At 60.4% G+C, this 17581-nt stretch overlaps 1 protein-coding gene across 1 annotated transcript in view; it reads right to left on the reverse strand.

Moving 5' to 3' along the window:
- The window catches only part of PLCD3 (phospholipase C delta 3), a 50819-nt gene that overhangs the window by 17186 nt on the left and 16052 nt on the right, over positions 1-17581 (reverse strand). The window contains exons 2-4 of the mRNA XM_039504324.1: positions 9402-9563; positions 6469-6697; positions 5335-5464 (exon numbers count right to left, since the gene is read on the reverse strand). Of these exons, the coding sequence (XP_039360258.1) occupies positions 5335-5464; positions 6469-6697; positions 9402-9563 (521 nt within the window). The remainder of the gene's footprint in view (positions 1-5334; positions 5465-6468; positions 6698-9401; positions 9564-17581) is intronic.

A 17581-nucleotide genomic window follows, 5' to 3' on the forward strand; every position in this document is an offset into this window, starting at 1 on the left:
CCCGCTGAGGGGCACTGCCAGGGCTGGGCAGGGTGGGGAGCAGGTCCTGGGACCGGAAGGGACGGGGGCTGCAGGGCCCCGCTGAGGGGCACTGCCAGGGCTGGGCAGGGTGGGGAGCTGGTCCTGGGACCGGAAGGGACGGGGGCTGCAGGGCCCCGCTGAGGGGCACTGCCAGAGCTGGGCTGGGTGGGGAGCAGGTCCTGGGACCGGAGGAGCCGGGGGCTGCAGGGCCCCGCTGAGGGGCACTGCCAGGGCTGGGCAGGGTGGGGAGCAGGTCCTGGGACCGGAGGAGCCGGGGGCTGCAGGGCCCCGCTGAGGGGCACTGCCAGGGCTGGGCAGGGTGGGGAGCAGGTCCTGGGACCGGAAGGGACGGGGGCTGCAAGGCCCCGCTGAGGGGCACTGCCAGGGCTGGGCAGGGTGGGGAGCAGGTCCTGGGACCGGAGGAGCCGGGGGCTGCAGTGATGTGCAGCAGCAGAGCCGTATGAGGATGCTGCCCACGCCCTGCCCACGCCTGTGTAACCAGAGCTACCCGTCTGCCTGTACAAACACCACACAAGTTCCACCTCATCTGGAGCGGGGCACAGCACAGAGCAGCCTGCCAGCCGCGCCCTGTGTAACGCCTGGGACTGGCATGTCCACAGCAGCCAGGCGTGCCAGAGCTGGGTGGGGGCAGGCGGGGTCTTTGCTGCCTGGCTGTTCAGTTCTGGCGTGAGTGCCGGGCTGGGGGGGGTATCAATAGCCTCACAGGTTGTGGTGTTTGAGGCAACTCACCAGAAACTCCAGCCACCCAGAAACGCGGGCGAGTCGGTGACCCAGTCTAGCCTGCCTGCTGGCTGTCACAACGGGCCTGACACCAGGTGCTGCCTCCCAGGACAGCCTCAGGGGTTTCCTAGGAAGCAGCCTGATCTGATGGTCAGAGCTGGGGAGCCGGGATGCCTGGGTTCTCCTCCTGCCCCAGGAGGAGAGAAGCTCCATGCTCAAAGCCAGGGTATTACGCTGCCCTACAGCTGCGGGAACTTGGAGGAAGTGACTGTCCCAAGGTCATGCAGTGAGTCAGTGGCAGAGCAGGGAACAGCGCCCAGGGCTGTATCTACACGGAGCCTCGCGCATACCCCGTCCACCAGCCCTGCAAAGTCAGCTCCGTCTGTGCTGGTGCTGGCAGGTTTACAGCCTGGCACTTGGCCACGCGGTGACCTTTGGGCAGAGTGCTCAGCCCCTCGCAGCTTTCCTGGCCCTCGCCCACTGGGGCTGGGCTCCAGCTGCTGCGTTTGGGTGGAAGTTCCTCTCTGCTCTAGTGCCTAGGCCACCACGCTGTGCCCAGGCAAGCCCTGAGGGGCAGGGGAGCTGCCACCCCTCTCCTAAGAGCAGCACCGAAGCCTGGAGGCTGCACAAGTCACCCTGGGGAACCTGCCCTGCTGGTCCGTGCAGAGCGGCCCAGAGCCAGCTGCACCCCCAGCCCGGGCTGCTGCGCTCGGGGCCAGCGGCATGTGAGGCTCTGATTTTAGCCGGCCTGCCAGCCAGGCTCTGGCATCATGCACACACCCCTGCAGGCAGCAGCTCGCCCGCCCGCCCGGCGGGACCACAGGGCCCAAACACAGTGTGGGGGTGCAGCAAGGGGACCCAGGAGGGACCCTCTGCAAAGTGGAGACGTGATATTGACCCTCCCTTGGTAAATCACCCGGAGAGCTCCAGATGGAAGGGGCCCTGGCCACTGGCCCGAGGACAGAGCACCCCAGGGTGCTGCAGCCAGTGGTGGAAATCCCCCCCTTGTTAAAGCTCCTGCTGCTTGTTTCCAGCAGGCCCCTCCCCGTTAAAGCAGCTGCTCTCAGCTGATGAGCAGGTGGCTCCATGAGAAGCGGGTGGTGCTGAGCGAGAACATGGAGATGGGCGGGGGGGCCACGCTCCAGCCCTCTGACCCAGGTCTTAGGAACTTCTTGCCATTGACACCCCCCGCCCCCGGTATCCAGGCCCCGCTGTGCTCAGAGTCTGCCTTCGCCAGCAGGAACACGGATGGGGCTGGGCTGGGGGCTCAGGGCAGGCTCTGGCCTGGAGGGGAAGCGGGGATGTGTGGCCACGGTGCTGGACGAGGACTCAGGAGACTGAGCCTCAGTTCCTGGCTCTGCCACTGATTCGGTGGCATGACCTTGGCCAAGTCATACAGGCCTGAAGTTTTCCAGGAGGTTGGTAGGTTCTGAGCCCTTGTAACTCTGCCCTCCCCCCTGCCCCCGGCCCCTCAGCCTGGGCCTTTCCCCAGCCCCTCGCCTGGTCTATGCTGAACTCTGCCTCAGGGACGACGCTCCCTGTGCCGGCCGAGGGGTTCTCCCGTCAGCAGAGGTACCCACCTCCCAAGAGGCTGACGGGAGAATCCTCCCAGCAACCTAGCGCCGTCTACACCAGGGTCTAGGTCAGTTCAACTGCGTCACTGAGGGGGGTGGATTTTTCCAACCAGGCCCCAGACTGTGAGCTCCCCTTTGGGGCAGGGGCTGTCTCTCTCCGGGTCCGTGCAGCACCTGACACAACGAGGCCACAGCACATCTAGGTCATGGGTTCGAATCTGCATCAGCTCAGTCGTTCCCACGTGCAGGCTGTCTTATGGCCTCTGCGAGAGACGAGGTTGGTGGGTCTCAGCCCAGTTCCTAGTGGACAAGTGTCCAGAATATCACAGCTTGGCAAACTCTCAGCAAAGAGGCCAGGGACTGACTGTGCCGCAGAGAGGGACCTGCCCCCTGCGGTGCACCGCCTGGTCAGGGCAGGGGTGCCGCTAGGCCTGTGCCCCCAGTGATGCTGATCTCCAGCCCTGCTGGGAATGTTATTTCTAATGGAGTTTAGTGCTGATGAAAGCAGCTGATTCGGCAAGTGGCTGCTGTGGGTGGGGACCAGAGAACTGCTGGGAGTGACTCTGGATTCAGACCCCACCTCCGACAAGCTCCGCAGAGCAAGCTGTGATTCATTTCACAAACAGCAGCTCGCTGGCTGTGTGACCAGCGCCCAGCCAGCAGGGCACGAAATGAAGTGACCTCGGCGTGCGAGACTCCACTGCAGTGAAAAACCGCGGCTCGCCGGGACAGCTGACTCAGGCTCGGGCTATGGGGCTGTTTAACTACAGTGCACACATTTGGGCTTCGATGGGAGCCCAGGCTCTGGGACCCGACGAGGGGCGACTGTAGGTCGTCTGTGGCCACTGCTGACCTCACAGCTCTGATGCCCTGGCCAGATGCCAGACTGAGGAATTCCAAATTCCCCCAGTGTTTTCTGTTGGAGACAGGATTCGCCTTCACTCGCTGTCCTAAACTCGTGCTATGTTGCTATATGCTGATAGACTGTTGCCATGTTCCACCCCAGAGGTGGCTGCACCAGTTCACTGTGGTGGTTGGACTCAGTTCTCTCCCACATGTATTGCAGGATCAAATCTGGCCCTGGTGCAGCTTGTGACAGGTAGAAGGAGCGCTACTGGCCCATCTGTCAGTACATGGACTGCGCTGCTCAGCCCCAGTTCCCAGCAACCTGCTTCCAGGGCAGCTGGGCTGCTCCGGGGAGGCAACGCGGCCCAGCGGCCCCAGCATCAAACTAGCACCATGAGTCCTGACAGTGACTCAGCGTGTGGCCTTGGATAACAGCTCACCCCTCCGTGCCTCAGTTTCCCCATCTGTTCCAGACACACACAGACAAAATAGCTCGCATGTGAGACCCTCGGGAGAAGCCACCTCCCCTGCAGATCCCAGCCCTGGCCACACACACGCAGCTGCAGGTTGGAGCTTCCCGGCATGAATTCCGGGAGTGGGTGTTGGCCCCAGGCGGCAGGTCTGTGCCTTGAGGCCCCTCCCTCCTCCTTGGCTTTGTTTGTGATTCCAGGGAACAGGCTCCGGTCCTGGAAGCTGCCCTGCCCATGCCCCGATCCCTCGCTCTTGACTTCTGGTTGCTCCTGAGCACCTAATGGGCCCCAGCTGTGAGCTGTTCCTGGCGCTGTAGCAATAGATTGTTGGGCTCAGCGGGTAGTGATCAACGGCTCCATGTCTAGTTGGCAGCCGGTATCAAGCAGAGAGCCCAGGGGTCGGTCCTGGGGCTGGTTTTGTTCAACATCTTTATTAATGATCTGGAGGATGGTGTGGATCGTACCCTCAGCAAGTTTGCAGATGACACTAAACTGGGGGGAGAGGTAGATACACTGGAGGGTAGGTACAGGGTCCAGAGGGACCTAAACAAATTAGAGGACTGGGCCAAAAGAAACCTGATGAGGTTCAACAAGGACAAGTGCAGAGTCCTGCACTTAGGACGGAAGAATCCCAGGCACTGCTACAGACTAGGGACCGAATGGCTGGGCAGCAGTTCTGCTGAAAAGGACCTGGGGGTTACAGTGGGCGAGAAGCTGGATATGAGTCAGCAGTGTGCCCTTGTTGCCAAGAAGGCCAATGACATATTGGGCTGCATTAGTAGGAGCATTGCCAGCAGATCGAGGGAAGTGATTATTCCCCTCTATTCAGCACTGGTGAGGCCTCATCTGGAGTACTGTGTCCAGTTTTGGGCCCCACACTACAGAAAGGATGTGGACAAATTGGAGAGAGTCCAGCGGAGGGCAACAAAAATGATTAGGGGGCTGGAGCACATGACTTATGAGGAGAGGCTGAGGGAACTGGGATTGTTTAGCCTGCAGAGGAGAAGAATGAGGGGGGATTTGATAGCTGCTTTCAACTACCTGAAAGGGGGTTCCAAAGAGGATGGATCTAGACTGTTCTCAGTGGTAGAAGATGACAGAACAAGGAGTAATGGTCTCAAGTTGCAGAGGGGGAGGTTTAGGATGGATATTAGGAAAAACTTGTTCACTAGGAGGCTGGTGAAGCACTGGAATGGGTTCCCTAGGGAGGGGGTGGAATCTCCTTCCTTAGAGGTTTTTAAGGTCAGGCTTGACAAAGCCCTGGCTGAGATGGTTTAGTTGGGGCTGGTCCTGCTTTGAGCAGGGGGTTGGACTAGATACCTCCTGAGGTCCCTTCCAACCCTGATAGTCTGTGATTCTGTGATGTGTGGGGCCAGGGGAGGCAGTAGGGGCCAGGGGCGATGGAGGGATGTGTGGGGCCGAGGAGGCGGGGGCCAGGGGCGATGGAGGGATGAGTGGGGCCGGGGGAGGTGGGGGGCCAGGGGCGATGGAGGGATGAGTGGGACTGGGGGAGGCGGGGGGCCAGGCCGATGGAGGGAGGTTGGGGGGGCCAGGATGCCAGGTTCACCCAGGGCCCCATTCCCCTGAGGCTGGCCCTGCCCCTCCCACCGGAGACACGGCTCCCTGGGGGCGTGGCAGCGGGCAGAGCGCCACGGGCCCAGCGGCGGGGGGTGGGTTGGTACCTGGAAGAGCTGGTAGGCGTAGATGTCGTTCATGTCAATATTGATCATCTTCAGCATGTCCTTGATCTCCTTGAAGGACATCTTGTTGTCCTTGTTCTTGTCGGCTCGGTGCAGGATGTCATGGATCCAGGTGCCGGAGGTGTAAGGAAAGAACGCGGGGGACAGACTCCCGGTGCCCCTCCCACCAGGCCAGGCCTGCCTGGGGCTGTAATGAACTGGGAGGTGTGATGAGTTCACACCAGCCTTTGCCTGCGCTGGGGCCGAGGTCGGCACCGCAGCCGCCGCAGCCGGTGAAAATGACAAGGGCTTTGAGCAGAGGAGACCTGGCTTCCCTGCTGTGCCCCCAGCAGCCGCCCTGCTCCCAGCACCCCGGGCAGTCCCAGCGCCCTGCACAGCCGCCGGATGGTGGCGCTAGATCGTCCGGGCATTTCACACACAGCTAGTGCAGCTCGTACAGCAAAACCGACAGCCGCTCGGCGGGGGTGGGTTTTCCTGGCTGTCGGCACCAGCCCTCCATGCCAGGGGGCCCTTTCCTCACTCCACTGAGGCTGGGGCATGGGGCAGAGAGGGGATGTGCCCTACACCAGGGCACGGCACAGCCAGGAACAGACGGCAGCCCCGCCTCACCCGGCTGCTTCCCGGTGCCTCCCACGGCTATGTGGGGAGAAAGCATCAGCCTGCGGCTGGGGGACAGGGCTAGTCGCAGCTCTGCCAGGCCGCCGGGCCGATGACTGAGAGTCACGCTGCATGCTTGGCCCAGCAAGGTGCGTGGGGCAGGGCCAGTGGGGCACCGTGCACCCTGCCCTGTGCACTGAGCCCAGGCGTGTTTCCACTCCAGGAGGGGCGGCCAGGGCAGGGCTGGGCCCGACTGTAGGGTCCGTTACGGTCTGGGAGCCCCGGTGCATTTCTGGCCAGACGCTCAGGGCCGTTGACCCCGGTGTAACCCTGCGGCCTGGCTCAGGTCTGGTTTGCTTGGGGGACGTGCAGGGAGCCAGACCCCTGTCTCCTAACAGCAGGCTGGAATCCCAAGCCTGAGCCACCCCTCCCCATCCTCCATCGCGACTGTGCCCAGCCCCCCGCGCGGCCCCGGCCCCCGGAACGGGAGCGGAGACCCTCGGCCAAGGGAAAGGATATTGATCGAGCTTCTCTCGCTGGCTCATGGCCTCCACCTTGGCCACCAGCTTCTTCAGCCCCCGGGCCCACCTCTTCGCCTCCTCCTCGCTCTGGGCAGCCAGGTCCAGGTTCTTCCGCCGGCCCTTGAAGACGATGGTGAGGCACTGGGTCTCCGGGAAGTAGCGGCCGTGCTTGCGGAGGCCCTCGGACTGGTAGCCCTCCCGCATGGCTTCGATGTGCATGATGGAGACTGCATGAGACAAGGCACAGCGACGGGGATGCGGTCAGAGTCCTGTGCTGGGCCCTGGACAACTCGCTTCTGGGCTTTGGCCTCTCTTCCCCGCCTCCCTCTCGCCTGCTGAGAGCCCTTGAGAGCCGGCGACTGGCCAGCTGGTCCAGCCACTGACAGGGCGCAAGAGAGCAGCACGTTTCAGCTGATCAATGAAATCGGCTGCTAGGGAACCCACCAGCCCCCACTGCGTGACTACGCTCGGAGGGCTGGAAGGGAGGGGAAGGGATCCCCCAATATATGGACCAATGACTAGCCTGCCCTGGCATCCCATATGTTCTGCTCCCTCCCTAAACCGCAGCCAAGGTCTCCCTTCCCCCGTTCCTCTCCTCCCCGGGAACTCGGGCCCGTTCCCTGGTCCCTAGCGGGAACTCAAGCCAACTCCTGCAGGATCAGGCAGCCAGATTTTCACAAGACCTCGGCCCACTGGGTGCTGAGCTCTTGTGAAGTTTTGGCCCGGCTAGTGGGGGCTGACACACGACAATCTGACCCTCAGGAGCTCGGTGAGCAGGTGGATGCTGGTCGGGAGTGTCCGACTTCACCCAGTGCTCACGTGCAGAGACGGGAGGAGCAGCCGCAGGCTGGGTGCGATGGGCAGCTGAGCCAGGGTCTGTATCCTGGCTCTCGTTGGCATTGTATTTACTCAGTAATGGCTCCGGCCTATTGGCTGTGTTTGGTCTGGGTGTCTCAGTACCAGAAGGGTGTAGGTAACGTCGGGGGAATTCAGCAAAACGAAGATCTGAGGAGCTAGAGACACTTAACAGACCCAAGTCAGCCTGCAAACGCGTCTCTGGCTGTTTCACTTTGTGCACCTGGGACAGTCCCACTGGGACCCATGGGGCCAGTGCTGTGAGTGAAGCACACACAGTCCTGCTTCAGAACCCCACCCCCGCGTGACCAAGCAAGGATGGAAAGAGGCGTCCGAGCCACCTGCATGTATGTGAAGGGTACGGGGGAGAGAGGGGCTATTTAGAGTGGCCCTGGCAATAACAGACCTGTGGCCATCACCTGCTGCAAGTGAGCAGAGGAGATTGACTCCACCTCCAGCGAAAGCATCTCCTAGCAGTGAGATCCCCGGCTGGGGAAGGGAGGGAGCCCAGCTGTTTGTGACGCTGAGCTAGAAAGCCAGGTTTGCAAGGACTCAGCACCCAATGTGCCCCCCGCACGCTGAGTTCTTTGGAAAATGGAGCCCCAGGTGAACGAAACAGTGCGGGAAGTTCTGCAGGGAAGGGCCTGGCCCTGGGAGCAGGGAACTGGGTGAGCAGCAGCTCTGCAGAAAAGGACCTGGGGGTTACAGTGGATGAGGGGCTGGATATAAGCCAACAGTGTGCCCTTGTTGCCAAGAGGGCAACTGCATATTGGGCTGTATTAGTAGGAGCATTGCCAGCAGCTCGAGGGAAGTGATTATTTCCCTCTATTCGGCACTGGTGAGGCCACATCAGAAGTACTGAGTCCAGTTTTGGTCCCCTCGCTACAGAAAGGATGTGGACAAATTGGAGAGAGTCCTGCCGAGGGCAACGAAAATGATTAGGGGGCTGGAGCACATGATTTATGAGGAGAGGCTGAGGGAACTGGGATTGTTTAGTCTGCAGAAGAGAAGAATGAGGGGGGATCTGATAGCTGCTTTCAACTACCTCAAAGGGGGTTCCAAAGAGGATGGAGCTCAGCTGTTCTCAGTGGTGGCAGATGACAGAACAAGGAGCAATGGTCTCAAGTTGCAGTGGGGGAGGTCTAGGTTGGATATTAGGAAACACTATTTCCCTAGGAGGCTGGTGAAGCACTGGAATGGGTTCCCAAGGAGGGGGTGGAATCTCCTTCCTTAGAGGTTTTTAAGGTCAGGCTTGACAAAGCCCTGGCTGGGATGATTTAGTTGGGTTGGTCCAGCTTTGAGCAGGGGGTTGAACTAGATACATTCTGAGGTCTCTTCCACCCCTGATATTCTATGAATCTATGACATATGGGGTATGTTTTAATCTCTAATTTCTGTTGTTCTAATCCCAGACCAGACAGAGCCCATGTGAGCGTAGGATTTGCTGTCTCCAACAGAGATACTGACAGCAGTTGCTGTAGTGAAGCATCAGAGCAGTGTCTAGGGTCGCCATGTCCAGGGTCAAGGAGGGGGTGTGTCTGTTCGCCCAGAACTCAAACCCAATGCTTTCGATGGGGGAGCGAGAGGGGTTTCTGAGCAGAGTGATGGGACTTCATGGCTGGGAGGTAAAGGATGAAAATGCACCTTGGCAAACCTGTTAACTCTGCCTGCTGTCCTGCCAGGGCAGAGAAATAGGAGCATGGAGCTGAGAACCTGCTCGGCTCATGCAGCTGGATTTTACAGGGTTCCAAGCTTGGGCCAGCGGAGTTTTCTGTGCTTGGCTGGGCAAATCTGGAGTCCAGGTTCTGTGCTGGGGGTTCTAGGCTCTGTGTTGGGTGGGGTTTTATGTTCTGGTTTCTGGCCTCGTGTTCTAGGTTATGTGCTCTACATTATTTATTGGGCAGAACGTTGGGTTGTAGAATTTGCATTGGTTGGGGGTTGGGTTCTAGGTCAGTGGGAGGGAGGGGTTCTCGGTTCTGTGTTGGAGGTGGGTTGGGTTCTAGGTTCTGAACTGGGATCTGGGTTTCTTGTTTCCAGGAGCATTTGTGCCCCTGAGTCTCAGGCACTGGGACTTACAGATCTGCTTGGAGCGAGCCCGTTTAAAGCAGCGCTCAGACAAGATGGTCAAGCCGTCCTCCTGCAAGCGGTAGAACCGCTCCTTCTTCCGTTTGCGTGACTTGATCTTCCAGAGAAAGGAGCCATTCAGCATCACCTTGATGTCCTCATCATCTGTCAGGCCTGCAGGGAGCAAAGGGGAAGAACCCATCAAGCCCCCAAAAGCCACCACTTCTGCAGCAGGCTAGTAACTCGGCTGCCAGTGCAGCGTCACTCCGCAAGTAGCTAGCTGGCCTGCCCACCCAGTGCCTGAGGTTTGCCAGCTGACCCGGGCCCTGGGAGAAAGGAGGGGCATCTGTCCGCTGCACAGTCAGCGTTCTGTCCTGCCTTGCAGGGAACCCGTGCCCCTAACCAACGCACACAAACACCAGCTAAAAGGCACGGGCAGCATCCACTCTAGAACGTGGGGCCTCCCGTTCCACCCAGCCCAGGTGCCTACAGCTTGAGTTCCCAGAAATTCTCCTCTCGCTGCAGAAGAGGTCTTTGCCCTTCGATAGCGCCTCTCAGACCAGGGCCTCGCTGCACTTCATAACCAGTAAGGATTTTAGTCTCACACCACCCCTGTGAGGTAGGTCCCCATGTTATCCAGGGGGAAACTGAGGCCCAGAGGGGCAGTGACTTACCCAAGGCAGCCAGCAGGTCAATGGCAGAGCCAGAAATAGGACCCAGGCAGCCCCCATTGCTGCAACTCCTAGACCCTGCTCCCCTCCCAGAACCAAGAATGGAGCCTGGGAGTCCAGCTCCCCAGTCCTTCGGCTCTAACCCTCACGCCCCTCCCAGAGCTGGAAATGGAACCTAGGACCCCTGCTCTAACCTTAGACCCCACTCCCTCCCTTAAATACCTTGGGCCAAATTCACTGACGACTGAGGCCTTGTGAACACGAGGCCTTGCTGCGCCGCTGGACTTTTCGCCGGCTAAAATCTCCCAGCCTGGCTCCAGTAGCCTCTGGGAGACAGAGCCCGATTCCGTAAGACTCTTGGTGGAACCAGGGGGGTTGGCAGCCCCAGTGGTGGGTATCAGAGGCTGAGGGAGGCTGTGCCTCCCCGAGTAGCCTGGCATGGCCCGGCCCATGCTCTGCCCCCAGGCCCCTCCTGCCATTCCTGCCATTCTGCCCTGGGCCAGGCAGGCTGGGGCAGGGGCTGTCTGGCCTTCTGTGGGGACTCAGGGCGGGAGATGCTCAGGCCGCACTGCCTACCGGCCCTGTGGCCACGCCACCTGGCACACCGGGGCCGTGGTGGGGGTGCTCTGGGCTTCTGTGGGGGGGTGGGGGGTAGAACACGAGGGGGAGGGGCAGCGTCTTGGGAAGAAGGGGAGGGGCCAAGGGTTAGCCTCCCCACAACCAGTTCACGGGCCACCCATGGCACTGGCTGGATTCCAGCCCCCACAGCTTGAGTGCAGGGCTTTGACACGGGCCCAGCTCTGCTTCAGCCAGAGGGGGGGGAACCTTCCTATACTGAACCAGCCAAGAGCAGCATCACCAGAGGGGATCAGCCCAGTGGCCAGCACCGGACGCCTCAGAGGAAAGTGCAAGAGCCACATAGTAGCAGATGTCGGATAATCTGCCCCCCCAGTAGGTCTCGTCCTGGTCTCTAATGAGACTGGCTTAAGCTCTGAAGCAGGAGGGTTAATATCCCCGCCAGAATTTTTGCTAGCAATAATTCGGATAACTCGGGATTTTCTGATATCCACGGAAATCTCCAACCCTTTTTTGAATCTTGCAACGTTCCTGGCATCCGTGGTTTCTGTGCAGAGAGTTCCACGGGCTAATTAACTGTTGGGTGGAAGGGTTTCCCTCGGTCAGTGTTCAGAACTGGATTGTGTCTCAATCCGTTCCCGACAGGCTTTCTGCCCTGCCAGCCAGCCCAGGAGCACAGCTCCCCTCAGAGCTGCAGGGAGGCTGCGGTGAAGCCACGCAGGGGCATTGGCCAGGACGCTCTGTGTTGTGACGTTGTGTAAAGGCAGCTGAAGAATGGCCAAAGGGGCCAATTCAACTAATCCAAACAACTATCCAATGGGCGGAGGGTAGATTGGTTTCAGACCCCAGCTGGCGCTCAGCCTGGCGCATGCCCCACTGCATTGCCGGGGGAGGTTATCCGAGCGGACGCTGCTCTGAGATCCTGGTGTGCCAAGCGCAGCCTGAGAGGCCATCGTAACAATGCCCATCTGGGCGGGCGCTCGCGGGAAGAGCTGGGGAGGTGGAGGGGAACGCTGGGCGTTTGTTGTGTGGGCAGATGTAAAGCCGTAGCCACGCCCTGAGGGAGTTCGTCTCCTGTGCAGCCTACAGCCCACATCCCCCTCTTAGACCTTCCCGGGTCTTCGGGGGGAAGATCCCAATGTGCATGGCACCATGTGAGGAAAAACACCCAGAGTCCTCTGTCTTCAGCCCAGATTCTCCCGGATTCAAATACACCTGTGCAGGGCGGGAGCTGTGACCGGCACTGCTGGGCCCGGACCATTCAGGGATTCCCAGACTGTAAGGCCACAAGGGAGCATTACAATCTTCCCGTCTGAGCTCCTGCCCGGCCCAGGCATTCCTGCACCCAGCCCAGAGCTTCTGGGGGAGCCAAGCACATCGTTTGGAAAGAGACGCCCCGTCCTGACCGCAAGGGGCTGAGATCCCACCACAACCCGAGTCAAGAAAAATGCTGCTGCATGGACCCTGCTGCACTGTGCTCCCTGGAACCGTGCCGGACCCAGACAGTTCCCATGACAGTCACTGGGCAACACAGGTGAGGCGTTGGCAGCATAACCCAGGGGCCAGTGCTCCAAGCTGGGCGTCGGGAGACGTGGGTTCCTCTCGGATCTGGCAATGGCTTGTCTGATCACTGAGGCCGAGTGTCCAGTCGGACACCGTAAAGCCCCTCCAGATGGGCTCCCACAAACTGAGACACTTGAAAGCAGAGACCTTTGAAAATTGCAGCCTTAACCGCTTGTGTTCCCCACCCCCCTTCCTACGTGCTGGGTAAGAGCTCAGGCCGCACCCCTCGGTCTCCTTGGCATCATGCAGTTTACAATCACGGTGCCATTCAACTCAAGCCTGTCTTGAGCAAATATCAATTTTGCAAGCAAAGCACAGAGCGAGCTGACAGCTATAAATACAGTGCGGGCTGGGCTCCGGCTGTAAATACCCTGCCTGACGACCAATCCGCTCCCTGGCGAGCAGCCACTGATCATCTGAGAGCCTCCCGCAAACCACAGCGAGGGATGCGCACTTCTGAGCAGGGTTTGCCTTGAACCTTTCCCCGGGGGCTGCTCTCCCTGGCAGTCCAATGCCACCCTGCCATCTTCCTGGGAGGGGGCTCCATAAACGGGTCACACGCTCCCAGCACTATCTCAGGGAAGGTTAGAATGGGAGCTAATCAGATATAACTAAGGAAGCAGCATGGTACGTTAGCAGGCTGGGGGAGTGGGAGCCAGGACGCCTGGGTTCTATTCCTGTGTCTGTCACCGAGTGCGCTTGGGCAAGTGGTGCAGGCCCACGTCTCCCAGGACTCCGCACTCACAGTTGAGGGCCAGATTTTCAGAGGACAGCGGCACCCAGCGCTTTTCAGGTGTGCTGAGCATCTGCGGCTCTCAGGACATCCGTGCTATGGGCAGGCGACCGTGGCTTCCCAAGGGGGCGGCAAGGCTGTTTGAGAAGCACTTGGGCACCCACCGCTGCAGGATGGTAGCGATGTTCAAAGCGCGGTTAACTAGGGAACACCTGGTGCAGCTGTTACCTTTAACTAGGGAACACCTGGTGCAGCTGAGTCCCAAGGTCCCTGTGGAGCACATGGCCACCCAAGTCATTGCTATGGACTTGCAGAACATCCTCCACCCCAAAGACAGGGCCTCGGTCCCTCCCAGTGGAAAAGGGCAGGGTCTTTGCCTCTGTGTGATACTGACATTGAGGCCAAGGACTCCAAGGTGAGTGTATCTGATGCTCCAGGCTGCTCTTGTCTCCCACGCACACAGCAGGCGAGACAACCTCTGGCTCAGAGTGGATTTCCCAAAGGAGGGTGTTGTACAGTAAATGACACGTAATCACAACAAGTCAATCAAATTACAGGCTGTGTCGAAGCCCCCCAGAGCAGCAGGGGATGCAAAAGCATCCAGCTATAATCTGATCTGAAACTCACCACCAGGCAATGGCCTGTTTTAGGACCTAAACTCACCCAGGGATTTGTTCTGACCTAGTAAGTGTTCCAGGCACACAGGCATGGAGCTAAAGAGGTGCTCGTTTTAAGCGCCACATTTAATTCTCGTACACATTTTTAAAGGGTTACGAGATTTATTTGGGGGGAGGGAGAGTTTTGTCTGGGATCGGCAAAGTATCCAAGTTGGGCAGAGAATTTCACTGGGATTTGCGCACCAAACTCCCTCAGGCTCCTATGAGATTCCCAGTCTTAAACCTTCCCCCACGGAACATGACCCAAGCTCTCTGCCAGCAGGGGAAGAAGGAAGTGAAACTGGCTAGAAACCCTGCCAGCCTGGCCAGCCCAGTTTCCCTGTCTATGCTGAGTGAAAGGCACGACATGAACAAGCCACATTCACGATGAGAAGTAAGCCAGGTTCTGCAGTTCCTCCCAGCTGCAGTCACCTGGTGCTGCAAGCAGCACAGGGCCAGGAAGTGATTTGGAAAAGATGATTCTTCTCTGGCCGGTGGGTTTGATTCTCCTTTGACGCAGGCATAGGGGGGAGCCACTGCACTGAGGCAATGGAGTTACCTGGGGGTAAAACTGGGGGAAGGGAGAGGAGAACCAGGCCGTGTCTCTTAAACTCATCAAACGACGTGGAAATTCAAGGGCCATGGAAAATCCATCCACTGGCTTGTCAGGGAAATAGCCAGAAATGGGGTGTAAACTCTCTTTCCATCACCTCTTGTACAAGATCTCTCCCTCATGGAATGGAAACAGGAAGAAATCTCCCCTCGGGCCCGAAGTTGCCCAGATTACAGAGTCGCTTTTCCTGTGCCAAGGTTCCAAAGCCTTTTGATGACTGAGTGCACTGATCAGAAAGGCCCAGGCACACGGCTACCCCCACCCCCCGGGGACTCCTGCATCGCCTGGCGCACTCGGCAAGGCCCACACGGCTACCCCCACCTCCACCCCCACCCCCGGGACTCCCTGCATCGCCCGGCACACTCAGCAAGGCCCACATGGCTACCCCCACCCCCGCGACTCCCTGCATCGGGCGGCGCACTCGGCAAGGCCCTCACGGCGACCCCCACCCCCGCCCCGGGGACTCCCTGCATCGCCCGGCGCACCCGGCAAGGCCCACACGGCTACCCCGCCCCGGGACTCCTGCATCGCCCGGCGCACTCGGCAAGGCCCACACGGCTACCCCCACCCCCGCGACTCCCTGCATCGCCCGGCGCACTCGGCAAGGCCCACACGGCTACCCCCACCCCCGCCCCGGGGACTCCCTGCATCGCCCGGCGCACCCGGCAAGGCCCACACGGCTACCCCCACCCCCGGGACTCCCTGCATCGCCCAGCGCACTCGGCAAGGCCCACACGGCGACCCCCAACCCCGCCCCCAGGACTCCCTGCATCGCCCGGCGCACTCGGCAAGGCCCACACGGCTACCCCTGCCCCCGGGACTCCCTGCATCGCCCGGCGCACCCGGCAAGGCCCACACGGCTACCCCACCCCGCCCCGGGGACTCCCTGCATCGCCCGGCGCACTCGGCAAGGCCCACACGGCTACCCCTGCCCCCGGGACTCCCTGCATCGCCCGGCGCACCCGGCAAGGCCCACACGGCTACCCCCACCCCCGCCCCCGGGACTCCCTGCATCGCCCGGCGCACCCGGCAAGGCCCACACGGCTACCCCCGCCCCCGCCCCCGGGACTCCCTGCATCGCCCGGCGCACCCGGCAAGGCCCACACGGCTGGACACTAGAATGAAAGCAGGAGTGAGACTGACTCACTCTGACCTGCTCCCGCTCCAGTGGAAACACTTCCAGTCACAGGCTCCCAGCGGGGAAAGGTGTCAGAGTCCAGATTACCGGCCTCTGCAAATGCTTGGGCTGACTGACGGCAGGACCAGGGAGGAAGCAGCGCAAACGCCTTCCGTTCCTGACCCCGCAGAGTCCTGTTTCGAGCAGCCCGCTGGACACATCCGCTGGAGGCAGCCTGAACACCCCAGGTGCCGTCCAGTGGTGGCAGAACAGAGGTCAGGAGCGTAAGGGCCGGATCCAGCTCCCCTGGGAGCCGGGGGAAAGACTCCTGTTGATTTCAGTGGAACCGGGATCAGGCTCTATGAGCGCCACAGCATGCCCCACACCCCCGTTTTCTACCCTCGGTCTCTTACAGTGGCTTTGGGGAGCAGTCCCAGCTCCCCTCCCCGCCCACGAAGACCCCTCTGCTCTCTATTTCCAGAGCAGGGAAAGCCCCTTTTGGCCTTTACTCCGTGCTCACACTTCCTAGAGTCAGCCCTGGAGGTCTGAGCTCTTTGCCTGAGCCTGCCGTCTGTCCCCGGCCAGTTCCAACAGCGCGGCCCCCGGCGGTGCCTCCTGAGCCAGCTCCTGGGTGTGTCCCCAGAGCGTCGCTCCCCCGTGTTCTCCTCGGCTGCACTTTGCAGAGCCGTGCAATGAAGCAGCCTGCCAGGGGCTCCGCCCCGAGCTTTCCGAGCACGCTAAGGAGCTTGACGAGGTTTTAAACCATTGCAAGAATCAGGTTGGAAACTCACCGGCCAGGCGTAATTCCCAGCCAGGCCCAGACCGACCCCCCCTACTCAGCACTGAGATAAGCTCTGTCACAGGGACTCCAAAGCACCTGACAAACACAAGTTAACTGGGAGGCAGGTCATTATTATCCCCAGTTCCTAGATGGGGAGACTGAGGCAAAGAGCGGTGCAGTGACTTGCACAAGGTCACCCAGAGAGGCAGGAGCAGAGCCAGGAACAGAACCCAGCGTCCTGAGTGATATTCAGGCCTGTGCTTCACTACGTCGCTCCCTCCCCTTCGCTGCAAGGGCAGAAAGCTCCAGTGCGCTTCAGAGAACTGTCACTCCAGCTCCTTCCCCCGCGAGCGGCCGTGGCCTGTGGCGCCAGCACACACAGGGGCCGCCGCATTCAGCACTAATGTCAACAGCTGGAACCTGCAACCCTGAGTGTAGAACTGCCAGAGGCTGCAAACGCCATCCCAGCCACACCCACAGAGCCCAGGCAGCGCCACAGCCCCTCGCACCCAGGACAGCCCCTCCCCCGTGACATGGGGCAGACGGCTTTACCCTATTGGGCCCCCCTTGGCCCATCTCAAAACAGGAACAATATCCAGCTCCTGGCCACGCCTGAGCCCTACCTCCTGCATGACTCTCCTGCCTGCAGTGCCTGAAATCCTCCCTGGAAAGGAGCTAGCCAGGGGCAAAGGATTATTCTGAGGCCTACAGTCTTTGAAGGGTTAATTTAGGAGGCCAGCTCGCGCCCAGCACTCAGGCACTGCCGGGCTCTGAGAGCCCCCATGGCTGTCCCTGTCCCTGCCTCTGGCACAGACTCTCCACCCACATCCCCCTCCGTGCTCCTCCCGCTCACGCACAGAGCCGGCTCTGTCCTGCCCGTGCTGGAGTTCTGGCAACTGCTGGCTCTCCCAGGGCACTGCCCAAGCTGGCCCCAGCCCGAGAGGGGAGATGAAGGGTGCAGGGAGGCTGGGCCATCCTGAGGCCGGGCCAGGTGGCTAGGCCTGCTGCAGGGGACTGGCCCCGCTTGTGCCTCTGGACACTGGGCTCTGACCTCCCTGCTTTCACTGTCCTCTCTTCCCCTGGCACCATCACTCTCACTGGCTACAAACACTCAGCACCTCCTGTCTAAACACTGGCCCCTGTGTTGATCCTGCACATTCCTCCGGCAGCCAGCTCCACTGGGAGAGGACACGGCTCCCTCCTTCCTGCCCAGCTTCCAGCTGCTTCCGCCCCCGCGCCGCCAGCATCCCTTTGCAGTCCCTTCGCTCTTTGCCTTCAAGAGGATTTTACTGGGTCAGCGTGGGGGGAGGCAGCCTTACGTAAGGGCTCCCCCCTGATCCAGATTGTTCCTGGCAGCTCTGGCTCAGCCCTGCTCAGTGATCTCAGGGGCAGTTTTATCCCCTTGGGAACAGATGCAAAAAAATTCAGTGAGGGAGAAATAGCACCGCAAATCAGCACTGCGGAGGCAAGGGCCCTCCAGCG

Source organism: Mauremys reevesii, linkage group 17 (assembly GCF_016161935.1).
Source record: "Mauremys reevesii isolate NIE-2019 linkage group 17, ASM1616193v1, whole genome shotgun sequence".
Lineage (NCBI taxonomy): Eukaryota > Metazoa > Chordata > Testudines > Geoemydidae > Mauremys > Mauremys reevesii.